The 23,618-nt window shown below is 41.6% G+C and overlaps 1 protein-coding gene across 2 annotated transcripts in view; it reads right to left on the reverse strand.

The window, feature by feature from the left end:
* Positions 1-18,224, reverse strand: part of steap3 (STEAP family member 3, metalloreductase) — a 41,294-nt gene extending 23,070 nt beyond the window's left edge. The window contains exon 1 of one of the 2 annotated variants that reach the window (XM_055638576.1): positions 17,333-18,224. In XM_055638576.1, coding sequence (XP_055494551.1) covers positions 17,333-17,377 — 45 coding nt within the window. In that variant the 5' untranslated portion in view covers positions 17,378-18,224. The remainder of the gene's footprint in view (positions 1-17,332) is intronic. The other variant, XM_055638577.1, reaches the window with a different exon arrangement.
* Positions 18,225-23,618: the final 5,394 nt, after the last annotated feature.

Consider the following 23,618-nt stretch of genomic DNA (forward strand, 5'->3'; position numbering starts at 1 on the left):
TTGTAGGTGAGGATCAGGATTTTGTAGTTGATCCGGTGGGAGATGGGAAGCCAGTGAAGTTGTTTGAGGACCGGAGTGATGTGATGCCAGGATTTGGTGTGGGTGATGAGTCGGGCGGCTGCGTTCTGGACCAGTTGGAGTCGGTTGATGTAGGTGGAGCTGATGCCAAGGAGAAGTGATTTGCAGTAGTCCAGTCGGGAGGAGATGAAGGCATGGATGAGTCTTTCAGCAGCGGGAGGTGTGAGAGAGGGTCTGGGTTTGGCGATGTTGCGGAGATGAAAGAAGGAGGTTTTAATGACATGGCGGATGTGAAGCTCAAGGGAGAGGGTGGAATCAAAGATCACGCCAAGGTTGTGGGCCTGGGGAGATGGGGAGACAGTGGTGCCGTCGATGGTGAGAGTGGGGTTATTGATTTTGCTGAGTGTGGATTTGGAGCCTATGAGGAGGAATTCTGTCTTATCGCTGTTGAGTTTGAGGAAATTATGTTGCATCCAGGTTTTTATAGCTGACAAACAGGATATGGGAGGGGGGGGTTTGTGGGGGGATTTGGTGCTGAGGTAGATCTGGGTGTCATCAGCGGAACCGTGGAAGTCCACGTTGAAGTGGCGGAGTATCTGACCAAGGGGGAGGATGTAGATGATGAAGAGGAGGGGGCCGAGTACGGAGCCTTGGGGAACGCCTTGAGTGACTGTGGCTGTAGCCTTGACATTTCTATCCTGAGAACAGTCTACCTTATTCTATGCCTCTCACTTTTTCCCCATTCTCCCTACTACAGTCTGCAGAAGGGTCCCAACCTTAAACGTCACCTATCCATTTTTTCCAGAGATGCTGCCTAACCTGTTGAGTTACTGCAGCATTTTGTGTCTATGCCTCTCATTATGTTATTTACTCATATCAGGCCTCCACTCAACCTCTAACGTTCCCGAAAAAACAATTCAATATTGTTCAATCCCTCCTTGTACGCAATTCCTGACCTTTTGAATCTAATTAATTTATAGTTAATCTTTATAACATTTCATTTCATTTTTCCAGTTTGTTGTAGTTCAATATGTCCCTTCCCACCATCTACCAAATACCTTTGCATTTGCTTTGCAAACTATACTTAAAATCTTCCTTCTGGTGCAGTATTTTATTCAACATTTCAGGAAACCTTGAACTATGATCACAACCTGATGCTTTTCTTTCTCCTGAAGTGACTGAAATTTTGTTACAAATACAGATATACTCTGGTGCTAGACTTTAAAATATAACATTTATTGAAATCAATTTTTTTATAAATTTGCCATAAGTGGATTTGGCTCTCACGAGTTAAGAATCTGGAATCATAACCAACAGAATGCTTTAACCTAAATGTCATCTGCAAACCGAGACAATTATGTTTAGATATCTAACTCCAATTTACAATCACATCCCAGAACTACTACCATGTTCCTGCAATAGTACTTTCTGCCTTCCTACTAATTTCTTGATTAATACGGGTGTCAGAGATTATGGGGAGAAGGCAGAAGAATGGGGTTAGGAGGCAGAGATAGATCAGCCATGATTGAATGGATGAGTAGACTTGATGGGCTGAATAGCCTAATTCTGCTCCTATCACTTCATCTTTTGTCTGTCCTGTGCTTATAACATTCTTTCACTAAGTTAGCCAATTCTGTATTTCTTTTATTGGCTTAGGTTGTTTCCATGATTACCTAGCTGGGGAATCTTCCTCATAAATTTATACTGACCTTTCTCCAATACTTAAGTCGGCATTTCATTATCACTCTTTCATGATGCATTTTAACATTTTACCCACAATAAATGTTAGGCTTGTAAGCTAGGAATTGTCTGGAGGATCGCCATGTCCCTGCTTCATTGTACCTATTTTCTAAACAGTGGAAAATATGAGGCTGGCAAAGATGTGGCTGACTTTCACTTGATTTGTGTGTGGGACTGGTGCCTTGCAGTGAAGTGCAACTGGCCACAACTAGGTCATTAGAAAACAAAGAACTGTATTGTATCACAATTTTTGGTCGGATGGCTCACGGAATTGGAAATCTTCAACAAATAGCCATAATAAATTGATTTTAATATTCCATGGGTCCTTGAAAATGCTGAAAGCTACTTAACAGTTAGGTATAAGCAGATTTCAACAGAACACATGCAAGCGTACAATAGACAAAGCAAAGCTTATACTTTGTGTGGAATTAGTTCTCAGCCTATGAGAGGCATTATTTTGGTCTACAATATTTCCGGTCTGACAGAATGTGCAGAAAATGTTCCTTTTTAAAAAAAGTAAAAGCACTAAGCGCTAAAGTGTACCCGGAAATGAAAGATTTTGGTAAAAGAGAGAAAAAACACAATTTAATAATTAACCAATAATTCTCATCTGATGTCTGAAAGTCAACATGAGACTTTGTTTGTGCAGTGTCGTATTTAGCAATTTCCACGCTAGTCTTCTGACCAGCTCAAAATACAGATTGTTAGATTCCCTACAGAGCAATCCTTCATTTCATTATCAATTTTTCAGAACTGGAATTGAGAAATGAAATGAAAATTATGATGTCTCATGCAAAGTAGACTTTAACATAAGGTTTTAATATACGAATGGAAAAAAAGCATTCCTTTCCCTACACAATGCTTCTTTAACTGCTGCCAGAGAGGCAAACCCATGTCATATGTTAGAAAAACTTCAATGTTACTTTATTGACATCTGTTTTATTCTAAGCAGCATGTGTTTCATTTTTGAAAACCATTACAAACTAATGCTTTGAATGAATTTGCAGAAAAAATACTGAATGAACAAAAATCAAATGGATTCCCTCCATTTCCTTTTGACTACCTCCAGTAGAACAACAGTTGACATCCTTACAAATCATAATTATGTACGTATCACATACAGAGCAAAATTATATTCTGGCATGGTTAGGTCTGCTGTGTTTATTTATAGTGACTCAGCCTACTCGTGAGACACAAACATCTAATCAAGAATTCAATACTTGTTATTGCATGTCTGATCTTTAGGCCTTGGGATAAAATTGACAGTACCTACTTGTACCAATGCAAGCATATATACCACAACTGGTCAAGAATTGTTGATCCACTTGGAGAATTTAGCACTGTCAAAGGATAGATTCTGCAGAAGCCTTTGGAAGTCAAATGGAAAAAAGTTGTCCAATTTTTACTTTGACTGTAAACTTTATATTTATGACATTCGTATAGTTTCAGAAGTTACCAAAGTTTTGTGGATGGTAGAAGAGATATGCTGGAGTCAAATGATTGAGGGCAAACTGCACACACAGAAAATTATGGTTACTTGGTAGTGGCTCTTGGATTTTGGCTAGGCTAAATGCAGACGTTCCTGACGATGAATTAGCTTTGTAAAACACTGGGAAAGCCCCATTTTAGTTTTTAATTCTTTGTATTGTTTTACCAAAAGTAGAAAAAATATTTCAAAATGTAAGGTCATGTGATATTAGCAGTTGCACAGGCTATAATAGTGCCTTTGTGCAGTTAGCAGTTGCATTGCATTCACCAAGGTGTGCTCAGCAACAACTGATAACTCCTGATGTAAAGGTTGGTACAGTGGCACAGCTGATAGAGCTACTGCCTCACAGCGCTAGAGACCCAGTTCAATCCTGACCTTTGATGCTCTCTGTGTGGAGTTTGCACATTCTCCCTGAAACAGTGTAAGTTTCCTCTTGGTATTCTGATTTCTTCCCACATCCCAAAGACGAGCGGGTTTGTACATTAATTGGCTATTGTAAATTGCCTCGTGTGTAGAAAGTGGACACAAAATAGGATACTGTAGACTGACAGTCAGTGTGGACTTGGTGGGCCAAAGTTTCCATGCTGTATCTTTCAATCAATCAATCAAAACTGGCAAAAAAAAAAAATCCAGTGATTTATGGGGTACAGATCTCACCTGTCCCTAAGGTTAATTTAATTCTGGCATTAATTTTAGAGAAATCTGGTGATGAATTTGAGCAGGCTTAGCAGCCAATTATATTGAAATGTTGTCACAAATGAGCAAAACAGAAAGTAGCATAGAAGTTTTACTATAGCTTTTTTTTCACAATTTTATAGAACAAAAAAATTAAATAATCAGAACATACACTGAATTATAATAGACACTAAATAATAAGTTTAAAATCTTTTGAATATCAACAGATTGATGGAAAATGGGGAAATTTGATATTCTAGTCATCAATTATGGCTCCCTAATGTAATATCACGATGTGCTGAACTGGGGTATAACTGGGGTCTAATCAAACAAAAATCTGATAGCTTACTTTTGAAAAAATAGCAGGACAGATCACCAAAGGCATGTTCAAGGAGAAGAATGGCTTGGATCTGTACCTGCATTCAAGCCCCTTTCAAAAAATCCCAGACAATACCTAAAAGGGAAGGCGGCTGGTAGTTTAAAATCCAATCCAAACATTGGTCGCCTGATGTTTACCCCTGCATTGTGCTGTCAGCTTGGATTCATCTATTCCGTCTGGACAATCCTATAACCTTCCGACACTGAACAAATGACACCAAGTGGTGAGTTTTAGAGGTGAAGATGAGAGTATATTGTGCAGTATAGTGCAACATTAAAGTTTCAAGTTGCACTTAATTCACCAAAGGTCAACATCTGAGCATTAACATAAGAAGAATGTACAAAAGTGGAAATTTATGCTGACTTAAAATGATTTCCATCTGGGAGGACTTTCAACAGCTCACATTGTAAAGGGACAGACTATCAATGCCAGCAACATGTGGATTAACTACACACTAACAAAACATAAACTGTCTTCAGTTTCATAAAGTAAAATGACTATTTCACCATTATTATCGGCTAAATTTTAGAGCTAGCATTTGGTAGAAAGGAGCAATGTATTGTGCCCCAGTGACTAATAAAACGGAATAGGTTGCACTTAGGTAGTAATTGGTGGAAAACAAACTTTTGAAGACTAAAGACAAACGATTAGAGTAGTGTAAACACCTGCAGTGTGGAGGAGGTTTGAGGATCAAACACCTTTTCCTTGTGCTGAAATTATTACAATCTGTGGCCAGAGATTTCCTTAGATCTGCTCCTATTTGTCATAGGTCCAAGAGAACTTTAGATTGATCATGCAAAAAGAGTTTTTACTTCTCTTTATTTGAAAAGCAATGGTAGGAAAGTGGGAATAAAGTTCCAGGAATATAGGGACCATTTACATTTTGGCAGGAAACTCTGATGTATGCTCCAAATTATAATTACATTTTCCAGAACTAATAGGTGTACTGGTCTGGTTTAGATGATTAGTAACATCTTTTGTACAAAACTGAATACGGTTCGGTGCTGGAATTTGAGTTAAATGGCAAAAATCTCTATCTTTTTTTGTGTTCTAACACAGCATTTAAAAAATATTGTTGCAAAATAAAAGCGAATTGTCAACAATACAAATGTACAACATATATACATCTGAGCAAATCCAAACGATCAGTAAATTGAACAATTCAGCAAAGAAAACATGGACAGAGCTCAGCAAAACTGTTTCTCTTCAAGAAAATGTTTGCGCTTCCATCACTGCCCCTTTGTGTGTCCATGTGTTGTGAAGTTGAAATGACAGAACAATCTTTAACAGAATAATTAATACCATTTAAACCACTTCAAAGAATAATTAACCAATCCATATTCCATCAGAATACAAGATCGTCAATAAGATAATTCAATCTTCTTGACCACCTATGAGCAAGTTTCCCAAAGTGATCAAAAGGACACAAATTGCTGGAATAACTCAACTGGTCAGGTAGCATCTGTGGGGAACGGAAATAGGTGACGTTCCAGGTTGGGAACCGTTTTCAGACTGATTGTAGGTGGAAGAAGAAATCTGGGAGATGATTTCAGACTGATTGCAAGAGGAAGAAGAAATCTGGACACAGAGGGAGGCCCATGAGAGGGTCTCACAAAACCCCCAGAGGAGAACTTCAGAGTAAGAGTACCTCGAGGAGATTGCATAGTGGAGCAGTCAAAATATATGCCTCAGCATCTGCAGTTCCTTGTTTCTACATTTTGACTGCTCCACTGCAAAATCTCACCTACTTTGAAGAATTTCTCCTCTTCTCTCCGACAAGAGTTCTATGAGACCCTCTCTCATCACTCCCCCTCCCTTTGTGATTCTCTCCCAGCTTTCTACACCCACCCACCCCACCATTAGTACGAAGAAGAGTCCCAACCGTCAGCTATCCTTATTCTGCAGAGATGATGCCTGACCCGCTGAGTTACTGCAGCACTACTTTGTGTCCCCAAGTGATCAGTTGAAATTCTCAGTCAAATCAGTTACTGTATATACACTGCAAACAATGTAATATCCAACAGAAAAACATGTGCCATTAACCAACCTGGACTAAGATCTAGTATTTCAGCAGCACCCACAAAAATACTTTTGAAGTCTTTTGCTAATCATAGCAATGAGCCAAATAAATAATTTAAACCACCTCAAAGGAAAGCACAATATTTAAATCCAGAAAAAGACAGGTAAAGAATACGGCAGAAATATGTTTATTGTTCGAATCACCAGAGTTTCTTACGAAACCCAAAATACAAGTTGTCCAGGATGAATAATTTGTTTGCCTATTTCACACTCCAGATTGGTCAAGAACACCATGACTCAGTTACAAGAAGCTCAAATCTTACATGTTTGTCCTTCATCCCTTCATGATTTGAGATAAAGACAAGGGAAAAAAAACATTTATAAAACAATTTTCACATTCTCAAGCTGTCCCAGCTTTCTTTCAGATAAAGAAGATAAATATTTACACTTGGTGAGGTACAGGAAATGTGGCAACCAATCGTTTCACAGCTAAACACAAGATAAAAAGATTAGATAATCTGTTTTAACTATGCATAAATGGATTTAAAATAGGGCGGAAGCAGTCCTCCTCTAAAAAATAGTGACATTTGATCTCACATATCTATCCAAGGCCAGACAGAGCCTTGGAATAAGTTTTGTCCAAAAGTAGTGCACTGAAGAAACACAAATAACATGCTGGAGTCTCTGGCCTGGCCCTTGAACCCATTCTCAGGGGTCAGCTGTGCCACAACTAAAACTAATGTGCATACCTTAAAAATTAAAGTCATAGAGCAAGGAACCAGAGCCTCAGGTTGACTGATTCTGCATAAACTATCAATCACACAAATCTATTTGAAACCCCTCTGCTAACTATTTTACAATTGCAAAAAAAAGACAATTAAGAGGCTGGAAGGAACTCAAATAAAAGTACAAAACATTGTTACCATTTTTAATGTTCATAACTTCCCCATTATGATATATCAATTGAAGTACTATTTATTCAGTCTACTGTCCAAATACAAGTTGGTGCTCCAAATATCACAATAATTCATTTATTTAAAGTTATTTTCGTAGGATCATTTGAAGATTTTTTAATCACTAATTACTCAATCAAAATTGTATTCAAAGAATCGATTCCAAAGTTACAACTGCATCCAGCAGGTCATGCCAGAATATAACCAACAATAACTTTGCTCATTCTATTCCACTATCCTTAATCAAAAACAGTAATCCTTTGCACAGGGACATTTATCAGAATCCTTATATGATGAATGATAGCTATAAGCATACAAGCTGAGGATTTTGAGTAGTGCAATTGGTTTTGTTTCACATGCAACGGACAGACATTATTCCAGCAATCCAGGGTTACCCAATGCCCAACACTGCTGTTTTTGATTGAAAGATTAACCAAGCATATCTCTCTTCAAGAGCCTCTCCAGGCTGTGCATCAAACCACCACCCCACCTCCCTTTCCCCCACTCTCAACCCCTTTCCAAAGTATATATGTATTAAAGGAAGACATTTACCCAGAGGAATATGTTACAGAATTCAATTGTTCCTAAAAGCCTTTCAAGCAAAAGTGAAATAAAAGTCAATTATATTTAAAGCTACCTTTTAATTGGAAACAGTATAACTATTTGAAAGGTAACATGGGCAGTGAATGCCAACCTTGTGCCCAGATCCCAGAAAATAAGTGAGAAAAAAAGTTTTGTTTTGTAGGTGAGATTTTCATTTGCCTGAACCAGGATTTGCGTAAACGATCCCATGACTGTATGACTTGGACAAAAACATGGGTGTTACCTCCAGCGGCAATATTAATCGCTCAATCTACGGCATAACAAAAATTGATTATATCTCCTCAGCAAATTGCAGCTTGTAGAGACATTTACAAATTAGCTGTGACCTTTCCTACTTTATTATAGTGCCCATACATTAGCTTTACGGAGCTCAAGCTGAACTATAGCTGTGGAAGCTGTTGCACTAACAAAAAATGTTAAAATACAATACAATATTTATTTTTAATGGCTAAAATAATGGGTAACGTACACTGTGATTCCCCAACTGCTTACTGTACCTACGTTAATTTTCTGTTTGTTATTGCTACTTCATCACTCATACATACCGGTACTCTCTTTCATTGTGATGGAAGAATAAAGCAAGACTACAATTGGGACTTCACCTCCGTCAATTCATATGTCAGAGTGAAATCAAGTTAAATTTCTTACCGGTACAGCCATATCGGCAACACTCCTGAATGAATCCACTTATCAATCCACTGATTGTGTCCGCCGCTTTGTTGCTAATACATGTACTTCCACCTCTATCATATACACGATTGTTGTTTCAGCAGTAAATTGATAACTTAGAATTCTTTCATGCAATGCCTTCAAGGGAGTACAATCCTCATCAAGGCTCCAGGAATTTAAGAGGGATAATATGTTTGACACAATTTTTCAGGGCAAATCGGATTAGGCGATAAATACTGCTAGGCAAGGATTCCCTAAATTCCAGGAACAAAAATGTAGTTTGTTCACCCCCTTTACAGTGAGCCAGATTTTGAATCACATGCTGCTTGAACACAAACAGCAGAAACATGTATTTGTGGAGACGGCATCTTGCATAATTTGCACATTTTTGTTTGCCCGATAAACTAGAAAGTGTAGTAATTTAACAATGCATATGCTCAACCTTCATATCATAGAGAGAGCAGGGAGTTGTTCCTTCAGGATTTCAGGATAATGCAAATGGTAACACTTAACATTTAAACCATTTATTTCTGAACATGTTCAACTAGAAATGATGCAACAGGTGGTACTGTTGCCTCACAACTCCAGCATAGGCCGTGGGCCAAACATCGAAAATGTGCCTAGAATTTAACTTTTGTGACCCTTGTTTGGTATCTACTTGAAATTTGGCACAGATTTAGATAAAATATCATTGAGAAGGAATTCATAACTCGTCAGTGCAAAATAAATTGCACGCTAATTAATTAAACTAATTAGAAAAAGTAACAGCGCCCTCTTGTGCTCAATAATAGGTAGCTGTATATTACTCTATGGGGAGCTGTGGTAGCGCCGAGACCTGAATGGGAACATTGAATATTAATACTCCAATTACACGGGACGGGTAACTCTTCACCTCAGGAATTTCAGTCTTTCAATCCGTGATCTACGGGGAGAGGATGCTGGTGAATATGAGGTGACTTTTTGAACAAGTTCAGGAGGTGAAACTCAGGCAAGGGTCTGACTGGAGGTGTACGGTGAGTGAGACTGCCGCAGAGGTCCTGGGTTACACTGGCTCCTGAACCCGGCTAATAAATGGGTGAGGGCAGATCCTGTGCGTTCCCCAGTTTACTGAACAGCTAGTTACTTTCCTCTGGTAGACACACTTGCCGGAGTAACTCAGCGGGTCAATCAGCATCTTTGGAGAAAATGGATAGGCGACGTCTTGGGTCCAGACCCTTCATCAGTTTGAGAGTGAGGGGAGAGAGAAACTAAAGATATCTGTGTCGCTCAGTCTGAAGAAGGGACTCGACCCCAAACATCACCTATTCCTTTTCTCCAGAGATGCTGCCTGTCCCGCTGAGTTACTCCGGTATCATGCGTCTACCAAAGGAAAGTAACTTTGTTTTAGGTTCTTTGTATGAACCAGTGTCCAGGATCGCTGGCCTTGATCTGGATGAGTAAGTACACTGTTCATTAAGTCTTCGCGGCCTCAATCACCGCCTGACCTTGGGCTGTCTCCCAATCCATCTCGGAGAACGAAGCACGACCCGTGGTACATTTTGGGGTCACGGTGAGGCATATCTCCCTCTCTGTACAGCAAGATCATTCCTCACTGCATTGCCGGGAACCTGTTGATTAAAATCGATCCAACCACCGTGCTCGCTGTAACTGAAATGAACAGGCGGACCTTTCTCATCCCTACAGTAATCGATGAGATGTGTTGTATTCCTCGCCCCAGGGTTTATATCAATTCAAACTTGGACTCACTAAACAGCAAAAGTAGACTGTATATAATAACTAGAGCCAGGATTTTGCCATAAATGCCATGCCTTTTCATGATTTCACAGGATAATGCCTTTTTCATGATCGAGTGCCTAAATCAGCCCTTTTTTTCAATTTTGCTAAAAGGTCGTGCTAATTTCTCTAGTTGTACCATGATTACAATGAAGTTTTCTATGTTAACACGTTGATATTAATGTATTATTAACGTGTAAACATACAAGAAATCCTCCACCACAGGGGCGAAACCAGGGGCGCCACTGTCGGTCATTCATTCGTCCGTGCGTCTGCCCGCTGGTTCAGTTTTCTCCAATATTTAGTCAAGAAAGAACTGCAGATGCTGGAAAAATTGAAGGTAGGCAAAAAAATGCTGGAGAAACTCAGCGGGTGATGCAGCATCTATGGAGAGAAGAAATAGGCGACGTTTCGGGTTGAAACCTTTCTTCAGACTGATGTTTTGGGGGGGCAGGAAAAAGAAAGGAAGAGGCGGAGATGGTAGGACTAGAAGGAGAGCTGGGAAGGCAGAGGAGGGAGAAGACAAGGCTATCTATAATTAGAGAAGTCAATGTTGATACCGCTGGGGTGTAGACTACCCAAGCGAAATACCCAAGCTTGTCTCCTCATTACATTTACTGCTGGCTCCAGTACAAAATCTGAGTTTGAGTGATTTGTGCAAGGAATTCATTGATGCTGGAACTCCACTGTGAAAATTGGAAAACAAATCTCTCAGAGGTTTTTTTAGAGAAATACACAAAGGAACATATAGCAAGTGAGTCATCATTATGGAAAAATTATGTTGACAGCAACTTCAACATTGTTGTGCAGAAAATTAGAGATGTAACAAAATATGGATCTCAATAGACGAGACAAGCGATGCTGTGGGGAGATATGTTGCCAATGTGATCATCGGTACACTGGAGGCAGTTCAGCCACCAAAGGAGTATTTGTTGACATCGGAAGTATATCTCATTCAAACATCCCAGAATTGAAAAAAATGGTTTTAAAGTATCGGGCAATGGTCTGGAAAGAAAAGGGAATATGGCACAGGATTCTCTCCCAAGAGGCAAGTTTCTTTCAATTCTGTTCAGCGAAGAATAAAAAGACACCACTAACTTCATTCAATTCAATTTAATTTATTAAATCTATTCATGTTCTTTTTTTTAATGCATATCATTTTACAATTATCTGTATGCCCTTCATCAGTGATAATTCTGCTCCTTGAACATGTTAGATATTCCCTGTCATCCATTTATTAACCTTTGCTATCTTGATCTAATTGCACCTATGTTTCCAAAACTAGGTAAGGTGAATTAAAAATAATGATTCCAAAAACACTGTAAATGTCTGCATTTTATTCCCTTTCCCACTTTAACCATTATCCTGATAATCGTCAAATATTAATTCTCATTCAGATTATTGGTGTAAGACATTAACTAGCAATGTTACAAAATTTTGGGATTTTAAAAATCAACTCTGCAATTTATCCCATCAGATAAAGCATAACAATAAGTTTAATTTGACACCAAATTCACTTTCATATCTCAAGTATTAAAAAAGTTATGGCCATTTTCATACTCGAAAATTAGCATCTTGTTCCCTATTGATTTTCAATGGACATTACAAAAAAGCTGTGATCTTGGATAGTCAAAAGCCCATTTCTTAAGGAAAGATTAACATTTTTAAATAGCCTAAGTGTCCAAAGATTATTCACAAATAATTCACAATATAACATGATTTTTATATCTAATTTACATTAATTTATAGGCCAAATGGAAGGAATTTAGTGTTCAATTGCTGTAAATAAATGCCCATTTAAATCGGCTTTCTAGTGGGTTCATGTGAACGCGCTGGTTTAGAACGTTGACATCGCGCTGGATTAGTGCCCTCAAATGCCGAGAAAAATACTGCGGGATATAAAAAGCCCAAAATGAACTACTCGCTATAGATAACTTGATATATAGGGTTATATATATGCCCCATTTAATGTAAAAATAAGGTACATACCTTTAATTGTTTGCTTTATAAAACCCTGGGGCTGCGAGAGGTTGCGGAATGAGACAGTAATTTTAAACTATTATAACTATATTATCGAGGCCTATAAAACTAATAATACCTTTTGCGACCGGGTCTTGCAGCGATTTTTCGTTAATGATTTACTAGGCTGAACATCTGCGATTAGTACAGCCTAGTAAAAATCGCGTTTTAAACCCGCCCCCTCCAAACAGCGCCAAAATCGCCGACATGGCTGTGGGCAGATTCCCAATGACGATTCAGGTAGGTTTTGTAACATACCTACATTAACCAATGAATCAAACTCCTCTAAGATTTTGTAATACATAACCTTCCATATGAGACCTATTCCAGAGGCCAGGATACCTATGGAGCATTTTTAATAAGCTGAAAAATATATGGACTGATCCCATGGATTTATAGTACCCAACTTTCTTGGATGACTCAAACAGTGCCAAGTTCATTCTCAAGGCTGCCCTGCAATGAATATGGCAAGAACTCTGCAGCCATTCTCCATTTATGGAAAGCACATGTTCTTGGAAAGTCTTGGATTCAGCAAAACATCATATGTTGAAAATGCTGGGCTAAATGCATCTGGAGAATTTAGTTTCAACTTAATAGCAAGTGGGACATTATATTTATGAACCAGAAAAAAGCTTTCAAAATTGAAATCACATAGACCAAAGAGAAAGTGGTATTACAATGAAAAATTATATATCAAAAGTGGGAAAATTGAAAATAAAAATAACTTTAAACTTTTTTTGTACCTGAACTACCACCTACCCAACACTGGGGAAACAAGGAACTGCAGATACAAGTTAATACACAAAAGGACACAAAGTGCTGGAGTGATTCAGCAGGTCAGGTAGCATCTCTGGAGAAAATAGATAGTTGACATTTCGGGTCATAGAAACATAGACATAGAAAATAGTGCAGGAGTAGGCCATATATCCACCAGCGGCATCGCACGATTGGCAGCCCCGCCAACAGTCTGTGTGTTTCTTCTTTTTTTTTTATTGTTAGTGTGTGTTAAAAGTCTGTGTAAATGTTCACTGGTTTGTTTTATGTGAGGGTCGGGGTGAGGGGAAACTTTTTTTTTCTGTTTCTTACCTTGCCGGAGATGCGATTAATTTTCGGATTGCATCTCCGGGCGCTCTGCAGCCTACCATCGATGGAGCTGGATGCCTCCTCGGACTAACTTTGGGTCTCACCGCGGGTTGTGGACTTACATCGGTGCCAATCCCTTGCCTGGGATCACTCCAACCGCGACCTGCGGTCTTACCATCAAGAGCTCGCAGTCTTGGGAGAGTCTAGTCAGGAACTCCAACGACGCAGAGGTTCAACCAGTCCCGACGCAGGGTCCGGTCGTCTGGGGCGGGGTGCTGACATTCCCCCCGATGGAGGAGCTGACATCCCCCCCGATGGAGCTGACTGCCTCAATGCGGAGGGCCCAAACGCCGCCGGCTACGGGAGTAAAGATCGTCCCGTCAACAGAAGACTCAAGGCCCTGACAGCGAGAGAGCTAAGGGAAGAGGTTTGAACTTTTTTTCGCCTTTCATCACAGTGAGGAATGCAGAGGAGGCACTGTGGTGGATGTTTGTGTTAAAATATATTCTGTGTGTTCCGTTGCTTTTTATTTGTATGACTGACTTAGTAAATTAAGTTCTTCATGTGTTGCAAAACATACTTGGCTAATAAAATATTATTATGATAGTAATTCAAGTCAAGTCAAGTCAAGTTTATTTGTCACATACACATACGAGATGTACAGTGAAATGAAAGTGGCAATGCTCGCGGACTTTTGTGCAAAAGACACAAACAACCAAACAAACTATAAACACAATCATAACACACATATTCTTTTACATAATAAATAATGGAAGGAAAAACGTTCAGTAGAGTTAGTCCCTGGTGAGATAGGCATTTACAGTCCGAATGGCCTCTGGGAAGAAACTCCTTCTCAACCTCTCCGTTCTCATCGCATGGTAACGGAGGCGTTTGCCTGACCGTAGCAGCTGGAACAGTCCGTTGCAGGGGTGGAAAGGGTCTCTCATGATATTGAAGGTTACACAAAAAAGCTGGAGAAACTCAGCGGGTGTAGCAGTATGACCAAACTCTCTCATGATATTGTTGGCTCTGGAGTTGCACCTCCTGATGTATAGTTCCTGCAGGGGGGCAAGTGAAGTTCCCATAGTGTGTTCGGCCGAACGCACTACTCTCTGCAGAGCCTTCTTGTCCTTGGCAGAGCAATTCCCAAACCGGATGGTAATGTTCCCGGACAAGATGCTTTCCACCGCCGCTGCATAGAAGCACTGGAGGATCCTCGGAGACACTCTGAATTTCCTCAATTGCCTGAGGTGGTAAAGGCGCTGCTCTTACTCACGAGTGCTGAGGCGTGTGATGCCCATGTCACATCCTCGGAGATGTGGACTCCCAGATATTTAAAACAGTTCAGTGAAGGAGCGCATTCCTCGGGACAGCCCTCACTCTCCCCCAGGGGTCAGTGCTGTTCGGCCATGGTCGCCCTCAACCTACCCTCCCCATGTGGCCGCACTGTCACGTGCTGTGGGTCGGCAGCACCCACACATGGGGCCAGGTGGAGCGGGGCCGCGGCTCCAGGCAGAGGACACATGGCGACGAGTGATGGCAAATCCGGCAAATGAGTGAAGGGGTGCCAGTGGATGTAGTGTATCTAGACTTTCAGTAAGCCTTTGATAAGGTCCATCACGGGAGACTGGTGACTAAAATTAGAGCACATGGTATTGGGGGTATGGTGTTGACATGGATAGAAAATTGGTTGGCAGACAGGAAGCAAAGAGTAGGAGTGAACAGGTCCTTTTCAGAATGGCAGGCAGTGGCGAGTGGAGTGCCGCAAGGCTCGGTGCTGGGGCTGAAACTGTTTACTATATATATTAATGATTTGGAAGAGGGAATTAGGAGCAATACTAGCAAGTTTGCAGATGACACATAGACTGGGTGGCAGTGTGAACTGTGAAGAGGATGTTAGGAGGTTGCAGGGTGACCAGGACAGGTTGAGTGAGTGGGCAGATGCGTGGCAGATGCAGTACAATATAATAATAATAATAACAACTTTATTTGTTAAGCACCTTAAAAAACAACCAAAGCTGACCAAAGTGCTGTACAGAAAAAAGAAAACAAGCAAGACATCATAAAACAGGCAGAACAACAGAACATACAACTAACACGAGGCGCATAAATTACATACGAAAATCCAAAACAATAAATTAAAATACATAAAACACGAGTACGAACCACGCAGCAAAACCAAGCAAATAAAGTTAATAAACAATTCAACACCTCACTGGTCTACAAAGGCCACGGAGAATAGATATGTCTTCAGGAGTGACTTAAAAACATAGATAAATGTGAGGTAATCCACTTTGGCGGCAAAAACAAGGGGGCACATTGTTATCTCAATGGGGTTAGGTTAGGTAAGGGAGAGGTGCAGCGAGACCTGGGCGTCCTTGTACACCAGTCACTGAAAGTTAGCGTGCAGGTACAGCAAGCAGTGAAGAAAGCTAATGGCTTTCATAACAAGATGCCTTCATAACAAGAGGATTTCAGTATAGGAGTAAAGAGGTTGGCCTTCATAACAAGAGGATTTCAGTATATGAGTAAAGTGGTTCTTCTGCAGTTGTATAGGGCACTGGTGAGACCACATCTGGAGTATTGTATACAGTTTTAGTCTCCTAATCTGAGGAAGGATATCCCTGTGATTGAGGCAGTGCAATTTAGGTTCACGAGATTGATCCCTGGGATGGCGGGACTGTCATAGGAGGAAAGATTGAAAAGACTTGTATTCACTGGAATTTTGAAGGATGAGGGGGAATCTTATAGAAACATATAAAATTATAAAAGGACTGGACAAGCCAGATGCAGGAAAAATGTTCCCTATGTTGGGCGAGTCCAGAACCAGGGGCCACAGTCTTAGAATAAAGGGGAAGCCATTTAAGACTGTGAGAAAAAAACGTTTTCACCCAGAGTTGTGAATTTGTGGAATTCTCTGCCACAGAGGGCAGTGGAGGCCAAGTCACTGGATGGATTTAAGAGAGAGTTCGATAGAGCTCTAGGGGCTAGTGGAATAAAGCGATATGGGGAGAAGGTTGGCACCGGTTATTGATTGGGGACGATCACAATGAATGGCGGTGGCGAATGGCCTCCTCCCGCACCTATTTTCTATGTCCCCGTCAGCTGCAGCAGAGTTGGGGACAGTCTGGTCCCTCCGCCCACCCAGAGTCACTGACCGCGCTGCACGGGCACCCCGACAATACTCTCAGCTCACCCCCAACTTCCCCCACAACTGGCGCTAATCACATTAGAAAAGCGCTCAACAAAAGTATTTTTCTCGTTGATTCTCTCCAATTTACCATTGCTGGATTATTTATAGGCCCATTTGAACAGAATGGTTGGAACAAACGTTTTCCCAAAATTAATTCTGTTAATGTCACAGAGAGCGCCTATTTTTGGGAATAGAAACTTTGCATGGTTCCAATTTACGGAGTGAATCATGGAGTTCTGCACGTCTAGGCATTCCCTTCCGTTTGAACTCGGAAAAATGACATTGAATCAAGAACAGCGGCACTAAACAAAACTTTTTCTCCCAATTAACGCTCAGACTGGGGTGGGGGACTGATACAAAATGTGACTTTCAACTTCGCACTTAACTCGATTAAAGTCTGTGTCAGACTTAGCTGTTGGCTGATCTTTATTTAAATGCAAAGTCAGCAGTAATAAGAGCAGACGGAAGGGTACAACTACACTCGTACACGAGGAGCGCACACACTTCCTCAAAGCTGAGGTTTGTAGCGATACTGTGTTACACCACCAGCTCTTCCTCTGCAACATATTGCGACTGTTCTGACCCAGAAACCATGAGGAAACAAATCGGTTTAGAACCTCAACACAACTTACGGCAGCATTACAACGCTGCATGAACACCAAAGCCGATTAACACAGCGCACTCACTGAAAAAAACCATTCTGGTTTCACTGTACTTACACGTTGTTGCTGCGCTTCATCCAAGTTGGAAGGACGTTCTGCCATGTGACCAACTGCAGTCAATCCTACACTGCCCCTCCTTCCACACTGAACACTGCGATTAGATGAACAAAGGCACGATAATCGGAAGGAACACACACATTTAGGAGTATCAGAATCAGACACGCGTGGCAGAGAAGGAATCTCTCAGCAAATATTCGTGCGGTTGAAGAGATTATCAAATAATATCGAAGTGTCCTCTCAATACAACCCACCCAGGGCGTACTGCACAAACGGTTGAAAAGGCATTGCTTATTATTTGTATATTTTTGTTTCTTACAAATATTTTGTACTTTGCAAAACCATAAACAGCTTGAATTCATATGGAACTTTTAACATAGAAAAGCATCACAAGGTTTTAAGACTCAGGAGAAGCAGAAGCAGAAGACCAGTTGGTCTTTCGATCATCTTGGATGTGCTTCTCCTTCTCGGTGACATTTTGCTGCAGTATTCCCATAACCCTTGGTCCTCTTCATTTCTAGAAGCCTACTGGATGAGAAAATACAGGGCAAGATTAGCAAGTTTGATGATTATGCAAAAGTGAGTGTTTTTTCAGATAGTGAAGATGGTTGTGAATGATTGCATCAGGATCTGGATAAATTGGCCAGGTGGGCGGAGGAATGGTTGATGGAGAAAAGGCGAATGAAGCGCTGGCTGAAGAAACTGCATCAATTCTTATTCATAAGTAATGTGTACATATATATTTAATCTGAGGAATATGGGTGCCGTGTGGTCACATTATAGGAAAATTAATGTATTCCAGACTGGAGCACAACAATGATAGTTTCTGAGTCGAATGTCACTATTCAAAATTCTTCAGCCTCATCTATGAATATGAATGAGCAATGAAATTCTCAATTCCAGAGAGACTCCCATAAATGGTCAACTCCTCATCCCCCCCCCCCCCCACCAAAGGAACAGGTAGCGGGAGAGCGGAGTGTAACAGTAAGAGAGAGGGGACAGATGCGAGTGAGACACACAGACCCATACCTCATCCGCAGCCAGGTTCGAACCTGGGTCCCCGGAGCTGCAAGCATTGCCGAACTGCCACTGGACTGCCTGGTCCACCCCCCCCTCGAGTGTCCCATCCCCTCCTGGGGGGCGGTCGGAGACGTCTGGGGCAACCCCGGACCGTCGATACCAGGCCCAGAGCCAGCACGGAGAAGAAGCACCAACCCCAGCCCAACTCTGCCTGTCCCACTGGGCCAACTGACAGCCTCAGACTGATGACACCATCGGCCCCAGGCCCACAGCCTGCGCGGAGAAGAAGCGTCAACCCCAGCTCAACTCCGCCTGACCCGCCAAGCCACCGCAGCACCCCATGTGCATCCCCGCCGATGACCGGTGCTCGGCCCCCACCGGCACCGAGGGGCCAATCGACAGCCACTGGACAAGGAGAGAGGCACAGCCGACGGTCCCCAATCCCCCAGGGAGCCGGAGCCAGAGCCTCCTCCCCGCGCCGGCTGCAAGCTCGGCCCAACACCTATGGCCGCACCCGGACAGGGACGGGACACCTGGGATGGGGATGGGGATGGCCCAGCAGCAACGCAACAGCGCCCGCAGCACCGGAGACCCGGGGCCGCCCCCAAACACGGACGAGCACGATCTTGGTCACTCACTAAAGCATGAAGCAATAAAAACAACAAAATAATCTTAGCTTTTAACAAAGGAACAATAAATATTAAATAAATAATAAATTCTGAAGAAGGGTTTCAACCTGAAAGATTGTCTATTTCCTTTGCTCCATAGATGCTGCCTTACCCGCTAAGGATCTCCAACATTTTTGTCTACCTTTGATTTTCCAGCATCTGCAGTTCCTTCTTAAACATAAGACAACATGTTTTTATGTTGTAAAATTCTTTAATGTTGTGTCTTATCTTTATTTGTGTGCTGCATTGGCAAGTCAAATTTCACTACACCATTTGGTGTATGGGATAATAAATGTCCTTGGTCTTTGTCTTGTCTTTGAACATAAATAAATATTAATTCATAGATTGAAAGCAGTATTTTCTTGCCTAGAAGTATCAAAGCTGGAAAAAAATGAAGAAATGAAGGTCTCTTTGTACACAGCTCCACTGCTTTCCAGCAATGTTTATGCATAGTCACCTTTGACCTGGGAATGCGCAGTCGAAATACTGAACTCGCTTATACAGAGACGTGTGAAGTGTTGCGTTTTGGTTCGTCGAACAAGGGCAGGACCTATACAGTAAATGGTAGGTCTCTGGGTAGTGTTGTAGAGCAGAGGAATCTAGGAGTACAGGTGCATGGTTCGTTGAAGGTCGAGTCATAGATAGGTTGCAGATCAAAAAGGCTTTTGGCAGTTTGAGTATTGAGTATAGATGTTGGGAGGTCATGTTGCAGTTCTATAAGACGTTGGTGAGACCGCACATAGAATATTGCATTCAGTTCTGGGCACCATGTTATAGGAGAGATATTGCCAAGCTTGAAAGGGTTCAGAAAAGATTTACGAGGATGTTGCCAGGACTAGAGGGTGTGAGCTATAGGGAGAGGTTGAGTAGGCTGGGTCTCTATTCCATGGAGCATAGGAGGATGAGGGGAGATCTTAGTCAAACACTGCCAAACTGTCAGATCTGTTTATTCCCACATTTTTGCTTTAAGTCTGGCAACTAATTCTCTTTGTATCAGTGTATTATTCACAATTCTGTGCATTCTAACCTTGTGGACCAATCCTGTATTTGGAACTTTATCGAAAGCTTACTTGAAACTCCAATGCAATATTCAACGATCAAGACCTCAGGCCTGAAACAAAAGCTACTTTCTATTAGGCGGCAGTGATCCCAAGCTTTTATATGAGGCCCAGCCAAATATAGTAGGTATCTCAAGGCACTGGAAAAATATATCTATTGTTACATCATCAAAATCCTCGAAGTCCACAGAAGGACAAGTAAACCAATGTTCTTCAACAGTAGCGAGGCCCTAGTTAATCCATTGGGCAAGCCGCACATTTGGCGTTTCCAAGACGAATGTAGACCAAGGGTTCCTAGCCTAGGGTAAAATTTGCCTAGCCAGGGGATAGATATACAGCATGGAAACAGGCACATTGGCCCACCGAGACCATGCTGACCAGCGATCCCTTCGCACTAACACTTTCCTACACACACTAGGGACAATTTACTTCTATACCAAGCCAATTAGCCTACAAACCTGTATGACATAGAGTGTGGAAAAAAATCAGAGAGTGATACAGTGTGGAAACAGGCCCTTCAGATCAACTCGTCTACGCCTACCAACATGTCCCAGCTACGCTAGTCCCACTTGCCTGCGTTTGGTCCATATCCCTCCAAACCTGTCCTACTCATGTATCTTTCTAACTGTTTCTTAAATATTGGGATAGTCCCAGCCCCGACTACCTCCTCTGGCAGCTTGTTCCATGCACTCACCACCCTTTGCGTGAACAAGTTACCCCTCAGATTCCTATTAAAGCTATGTCCTATGGGCCTCAATTCACCTACTCTTGGCAAGAGACTATGCATCTACCCGATCTATTCCTTGCATAATTTTATACATCTCTCTAAGATCAATCATTCTCCTGTGCTCCAGGGAATAGAGCCTACTCAACCTCTCCCTATAGCTCAGACCCTCTAGTCCTGGCACCATCCTCGTAAATCTTATCTGTACCCTTTCCAGCTTGACAACATCTTTCCTATAACATGGTGCGCAGAACTGAAAACAGTACTCTAAATGCGGCCTCACCAACGTCTTATACAACTGCAACATGACCTCCCAACTTCTATACTCCTGGAGTTGCTGAGAAAACCAATGCAGGTCATGGGGAGATGTACAAACTCTGTACAGACAGCACCCATAGTCAGGATCGAACCTGGGTCTCTGGCGCTGTAAGGCAGCAATTCTACTGCTGCACCACCCTGCTGCCATATGTTCAAAGCTTCCTTGGAGAAATACATTATCCCTGTTGATACCTGAGAATATCTAGGACATGTGCAATCAAAGTTGAGAAGGAGCATTTGATTGGTTGAGGACCTCAAGGCCCTATATCAAGTGCACACCAATCATACTTTAGCCATGTTTCCTTAATGACAATTATATTACACCACTATTTTCTATTTCCACCATTAATTCTCTACATTGTTGGGAAAGCTGTCCACATTTGGATAATGCACCTTCAATTTTGTCATTTTAACATTTTCCCTTCTTCGATTCCATTTCGCTTTCCTTCTGCTGTTGATTTATGCCAGTTTTTATGGTACCTACTTACTTTGTTTCCTCTTGAATTCCCCTTGCTCCCTCCCAAGCTAGTTTAAAACCATTTTCAACCACACTTGGAAATTCCCCAGCAAAGATGTTGGTCCCAGTCCTGATGACGAACAAACAGCTCGATAATTGCAGGTCCCATTTGCCCAGAAAATGTCCCACTGCCTCAGCATTCTAAAACCCTCCCTATTGCACCAGCCAGGCATTATTTTTGCTATTGTTAATTTGAGATACTGAGAGTAATCCTGAGATCGCTGGCTTTAAGATCTTACTTTTTCACTTGGCCTATTTCATTAGAGATTTGCTCAAATCTCCATATTTCAAGACAGAAAGAACTGTCTGATTTGCAGAAATGTCTGCATCAGGAAGTCGCCTTCCTTGAAATTTCCTACTTTCGTGTTTAGTCTCACTACATGGCCCAAATGAGATAATGATATCCTTGTGCACCAACACTAATATTTTATGTTTTAGGCAGTAGCTGCTTGCACTACATATTGTGCAACGTAGCAAAGGTACATGGGTTTATGTCAAACATCCTCCCTCAGTCAGCACGTCATCCCAACTGGCCATTGTATTATGAGATAAAAACAATGTCTCCAGTTGTGTGCTTCTATGTTAAGCTACCTCTGCCTACCCCATCAGGTACCTTCTGCCAATCTGTGGAAGAGATTGTAATGGCCACATTGATTTCATTAGTTACCTCAGAACCTACAAAACCGGCGTGGAATTTGTCCTTGATCTTGAGGGTAGCCTAAGAAGGAGATTTGTTGTTACCAACTCTTCTTCAGATAAATAAAAAAACATCCTCCCTCAGTCAGCACCTCAATAGATAATGTTGTAGAATGTCCTAACCTAGATAATATTTAATGCCGGTTGTTCAGCTTCATTTGGAAAAGCTTGAAGTGACACCAGAGACAGAGTGTTGTGGTGTAAAGGAGTTATTTGGACTGGATGTCTGTGACCTGTGGAGTTTCACAGGGATCTGTGCTGGGATCTTTGTTTTTTTGTGATATATATAAAAGATGGACATAAATGCAGAAGTTGGTTAGTAATTTTGCAGATGACACCAAGGTTGACGGAGTTGTAGACTGTGAGGAAGTCTGTCAATGAAAATAACATTATATAGATCAGCTACAGAAATGGGTGGAAAAAAGGCAGATAGTTTAATTTGAGCAATTGTGAGGTATTGGAATATAGGGGGCAATTATGCAGTTAATGGCAAGACCCTGAACAGCATTAAATTTCAGAGGGATCTTGGGGTCCAAGTCTAGTTCCCTGAAAATGTCAACTCAAATCAATAGTGTAGTTAAGAAGACATGTGATCTGTTTGCTTCAATGGTCGGGCCTTTGAGTATAAGAGTCAATAATTTATGATGCAGCTTTATAGTCCTTTGGTTAGGCTGCATTTGGAGTATGGCGTGCAGTTCTGGTCACCCCATTACTGAAGGATGTGGAGGCTCTGGAGAGTGTAATGAGGAGACTCATACGCACGTCAGGGTACAACGCATGTTTATTAAAGTCTACTCACAGCACATTTCTGCAAGGTGTTACAGTAAGCTAGCAACTGCTCAGACTAATTACTTAAGTAGCCTTCTGATAATATAAACCACACAGTAGGCGGAGCTTCTACTAACAAGCACTACAATTGGTTAGTAAAAAGTAACCAATCTACATCTTTCCTTGTAGAAACAAAGTAAAGCATTGATACATGGTGGCTAAATAATACAGTAGCCAAAATGCTAATAACGCATATGGGGACCTATAGATGATTACACAAAATCTCTGTATCTAAGCGGTGGCCTACTGACCCGTACGGCACGCGTGCGGTATAAATCTGCATCTCCTCCTTTCATCGGGGAAGTGACCGGGGAAGTGACTGGGAATGGCACCGGAGACCCGTCAAGTGGAGGTGGCGAAATAGGTGAGCAGGACGCTGAATGCCGTGGAGAGGCAACGTTCCCAGTATGGTGTTAACCTTGCCCGATACGACAAGCCTTCACAGCCTTCCCCTCCC

The sequence above is a fragment of the Leucoraja erinacea genome, chromosome 7 (genome assembly GCF_028641065.1).
Source record: "Leucoraja erinacea ecotype New England chromosome 7, Leri_hhj_1, whole genome shotgun sequence".
Taxonomy (NCBI): domain Eukaryota; kingdom Metazoa; phylum Chordata; class Chondrichthyes; order Rajiformes; family Rajidae; genus Leucoraja; species Leucoraja erinaceus.